The sequence below is a fragment of the Onychostruthus taczanowskii genome, unplaced genomic scaffold, assembly GCF_017590055.1.
Source record: "Onychostruthus taczanowskii isolate IOZ18803 unplaced genomic scaffold, ASM1759005v1 scaffold1159, whole genome shotgun sequence".
NCBI classification, from domain to species: domain Eukaryota; kingdom Metazoa; phylum Chordata; class Aves; order Passeriformes; family Passeridae; genus Onychostruthus; species Onychostruthus taczanowskii.
In genome coordinates this window covers 4,102-8,434 of record NW_024498283.1, presented here as the reverse complement: position 1 = coordinate 8,434, position 4,333 = coordinate 4,102, and the positions used below count along the sequence as shown (strand labels likewise).

The 4,333-nt window shown below is 42.6% G+C and overlaps 1 protein-coding gene across 1 annotated transcript; it reads left to right on the top strand.

Annotated features, from left to right (window-relative positions):
* Positions 1 to 681: 681 nt before the first annotated feature.
* On the top strand, positions 682 to 3,971 carry LOC121348227 (aldo-keto reductase family 1 member B1-like). The gene is made up of 7 exons (XM_041427523.1): positions 682 to 771; positions 1,418 to 1,540; positions 2,023 to 2,129; positions 2,291 to 2,372; positions 2,704 to 2,787; positions 3,377 to 3,459; positions 3,907 to 3,971. Exons 1-7 carry the CDS (start codon positions 730 to 732, stop codon positions 3,947 to 3,949), a joined length of 564 nt encoding a protein of 187 aa, XP_041283457.1. The 5' UTR covers positions 682 to 729; the 3' UTR covers positions 3,950 to 3,971.
* Positions 3,972 to 4,333: the final 362 nt, after the last annotated feature.

Below are 4,333 nucleotides of genomic sequence, written 5' to 3'. Positions count from 1 at the left end.
GAGCTGGCCTTGCCTGTAGGAGCCTTAGTGTTGTTTCACAGGCTTTGGATTTCAAAAAGATACCTATCAAAATCTCTGTTCTACCTTATGCTCTTGAGCTCAACTCCATTCCTCCAATATTGTTTTGGTTAGCTTTATGTGGACAAAGTTGTCAAGTGAAACTGCACAATATTGTGGCATTTAGATAATTCCAATAATTCAAAATACTTTGGCCATACTGTTTAGTTACAGGCTGTGCTAATTTTTCTAATACAGCAATTTCAACAGTGAGCCTCCCCATGGGACATCTGTCAGCAGATGCACTCCAGTATAAATGTCTGGGTTCACAGGGCCAAAGTCAATCCTCCACAGAGCTTTTTAAAAAAACTGTTATTTGAATAATACTTGAAGTGAACTCATGTGAGACTCCAGAATATGTTCTATAAGTTAACCACTTCCCTTGATGCACTTTGTGGCTCATCACTTCAGAGGGTCCAGTAGAAACACCTGTCTTTATTGGGATAGTAGATGACAAAAATGCATGAACTAAGAAGTGACTGAAGAGCTAGTTAAGTTAGGGTGAGAATTACTTGATTTTTTTTTAATGCAGTATTAGCTTTAGCTCCTTACATCCCTGTTGGGTGACTTTACACAGCTAAATAACTTCTGTGTCTCAGCTGAAGTTATTTCAAGCCTTTTCTATCTCTCTAACAGGCTGGAGAGGAATTGTTTCCCAAAGATGACAAAGGCATGGCCATACCCAGCAACAGTGATCTCCTACAGACGTGGGAGGTAAGTTCAGCCAGAGCAGAAGAGGAATGTCCTCTGTCCTCATCAGTCTTTGCCATGCTTCCATTACCTTCAGCAGTCACAGAACTGTTGTCTTGTTCACACAAAATTAGCTGGGAGGAACATAAGGCAGTACAAAATAGCTTTTCATCATGGGCATGCTTAATCCTTCCCTGGTTATTCCTGTTCTCTGAGTGTCTTACTTGCCTGGAGCTGCACAAGCACTTCCAGTGGAGCTGCACACCAGACTGAAGCTAGACTGTGGAACAATAAGAATTGCACAATTATTATCACCACAGTTCTTGTGCTTTCTTGAGTTTCTCAAATAAATTTCACAGAAATAAAGACATTTTAGGTTGAGATCTGGCCTACAATGTGTGGGACAGCCCCCTCCAATCCTTGCACAACAGTGGATTACTGAGCATCATCATTCTCCTCATGCACCTCAGTGTGAATTTCTACACACTCAGGGAATGAGAATTTGGGCTTGGGTGGGATGGCATTAATGTGCCAGCAGCTGCTTTTCCCTCAGAGAACTTTGCAACTTTAAACAGTTCTTTTGTGCTGCTTGTGGTGGGAAACAAGTCACATTAGGAAGAACATTATCATGAGCTGCCTTGCACACTGGATGATGATTTTGCTATTTTAGGCCATGGAGGAGCTGGTGGACTGTGGACTGGTAAAAGCCATTGGATTCTCCAACTTCAACCATGAGCAGATTGAAAGGATCTTGAACAAGCCAGGACTGAAGCACAAGCCTGCAAATGTCCAGGTGAGCTGCAAAGTGACTGCAGGTGACTGCATTTGTGGGATTATAAATTCCATTTACATTCCATTTACAGTGGAATGAGGAGATGGGAAAAGGGTGAACACAGAAGACACAGCATGTACTTTAAATCCCTCTCTATGGATATTTCAGAGTACAGCACTTGGATACTCCATTTTTTTTTTTTTTTAATTTTATCACCTTGCTTAACCACTGTTTAAGGATGTTGGAGAATTTCCCTGAAAACAGCCTTTCTGGAATAATAAAGAAGGCAGAGATGAGCTTTGTGAAATGCCCCCCAGCAAAAACTGTATAAGCACTTTGTATCAAATAGGTGATTTAATATAATAAGGATGGGTATTGTCATGCAAGCCACTGTCAAATTAGGGAAAAAAGCAGCCTCTAATTGAACTAGGAGATAACTTATGGAGCACAACAATATTGCAGCAGTTCTGCCACTGTCAGGCTCTTTGTTTTTGTGTTGGCAGATTGAATCTCATCCATACCTCACCCAGGAGAAGCTGATCAAGTACTGCCAGTCCAAAGGGCTGGCTGTGACTGCATACTGTCCCCTTGGCTCTCCTGACAGACCATGGTAAATTTTCTCTGCAATCTGCCAGGGAGCTGCTGGGGCTTATGACTCAAGCACCGAGACTACACATACGCCACTCATTTCTTATTTAAACACAGATCTCTTTTGCTGTGCTGAATCTTTCTGTGGAGGTTTCTTGCCACTGATTTGTTCTCTCTGTGTAGGGCTAAGCCCGGGGATCCTTCCCTTCTGGATGACCCCAAGATCAAAGAGATTGCAGCCAAGCACGACAAAACCCCAGCACAGGTGGGTACTCCTTCCCAATGAATTGGAAACTCTTGCCCTTCCCCATGAATTGTGCCACTCCTCTGATTTTTCCCTAACAATGCAGATTTTTTTTTTTATGATATTACCTCCAGGACACACTATTAACTCTTAGGCCATCAAAAAGATTCTCGACCACCTTCAGATGTGACTTCCCCTCTCAAGTCCTCTTGCAGAGAATGTAAACCTTGCACAGACTGCTAAAATCCTAGGTGCAAACAAAGGAGTGGTCTGGCCCAAACCTGGATGGGAAGGGAGGTTTCCTGTGAGGCTCCACCACTTCCTTCTCTGCTCTCCAGGCAGTGCAGTGCAGGTTCTCCTTCGCTTCCAGATCCAGAGAAATGTGGCTGTGATTCCCAAATCCGTCACCCCAGAGCGCATTGTGGAGAACTTCCAGGTGAGGGATCAGGAGTGAGCAGGGGCTGCCCCTCAGGGATGGCTGGGCAGTGATCCTTTATCACCCTTGCCATGGCCTCCTGCAGCAGGAGGGCTGGGCTCTTCCTTCTTCCTGCTTAATTTACATTTTACCTGCATAACTACACTTCACTGAGTGTTAACCCAGGCCTAATTCTTGAGAGTTTAATTAGCAATCCTTACATGATATCGTTCCCCTCCTGCAGCAGGAGGGCTGGGCTCTTCCTTCTTCCTGCTTAATTTACATTTTACCTGCATAACTACACTTCACTGAGTGTTAACCCAGGCCTAATTCTTGAGAGTTTAATTAGCAATCCTTACATGATATCGTTCCCTGTTCCATGGATGGATGAGCAGCCACAGCTTGCTTGGAATCCCCACTCAGCAACATGCCAGAAACATCTCACCTAGAATCAGCAATGTTCATAAAATAATCCCTCGTGTCCATAAAACAAGTTGTTCTTCTTAATTCAGTGGTCCATGTGTGAAAGTGGATTCTCCAGTGTGGAGCTGCTCTTGTATTTCTCTTAGGTTTGTTCAAAGAAGTGATTTCCTCTTGTACCTCTAATTAGGTGTTTGACTTTGAACTGACTAAAGAGGAGATGGCAACTATTCTGACCTTCAACAGAAACTGGAGGATCTGTGAAATGAACGTGTAAGTGATGCCCCTTGTTTTCTTCTAAATCTTAAATCCTGAATATTCTTTACAAGGAATTTTGTGTCACAGCTTCTAGGTAACATGGAATTCAATTTTTTTTAAATTACACCAACTCAAACTCCAAGTGGTTTGTCCCAGAAAAATAACATTTTCAGGACAGGGCTTAATGTTTTCACTTTAAAAACAAAACAACAAAAAAATTAAAGCAAACTACATTCTAATTTTCAATTCTGAGTTTTCAGGAAACTCTCTTGAATTACAAAAAAAATGGGATGTTCAATTCATCTCTCTGTATATGAGAGAAAGGAGAACATGTATCTCTGCCTATTCTTGCTGTAACTCTGTGATGCAGATCTCTTGGTGGCTCTTCCATACACACAACATATCTCTAAATCACATTTAAATCATAGGTGAAAATAACACTCCCACTTTCATTTCTTTCAGGTCCAAAAATCTCAAGGAATACCCTTTCCATGCAGAATACTGAAGGTGCTTTTAACATGGCCTTCATTAGATTTTTGGTGTCATCTCCCCTGGTCTTGCATCAGCAGAAACCAGATGTTGACAAACACACCCCCCAGATCCACAATTTCATCAGAGGTGTCATGCATTTTAAATAAAATGAACTTTAAAATGTAAAAAACTTAATTGGTGGAAAGTTTTCTGTCTACTGTAGGAAAAACACAAAACCCTCCCACCCAGAGGTGCAGAGAGGGGTGGGTTGCAGTCACCTGCACTGTGGGGACACAGATCCTGCCTGGGACATTCAGCATTTTCCCCCGCCATCCCTCAGCACCCCCCTTGTGCCCCCCTCACCAGCCACAGCCCTGTTTTTCACAGACAAATACATGAATTTTCACAGATCTTCAGA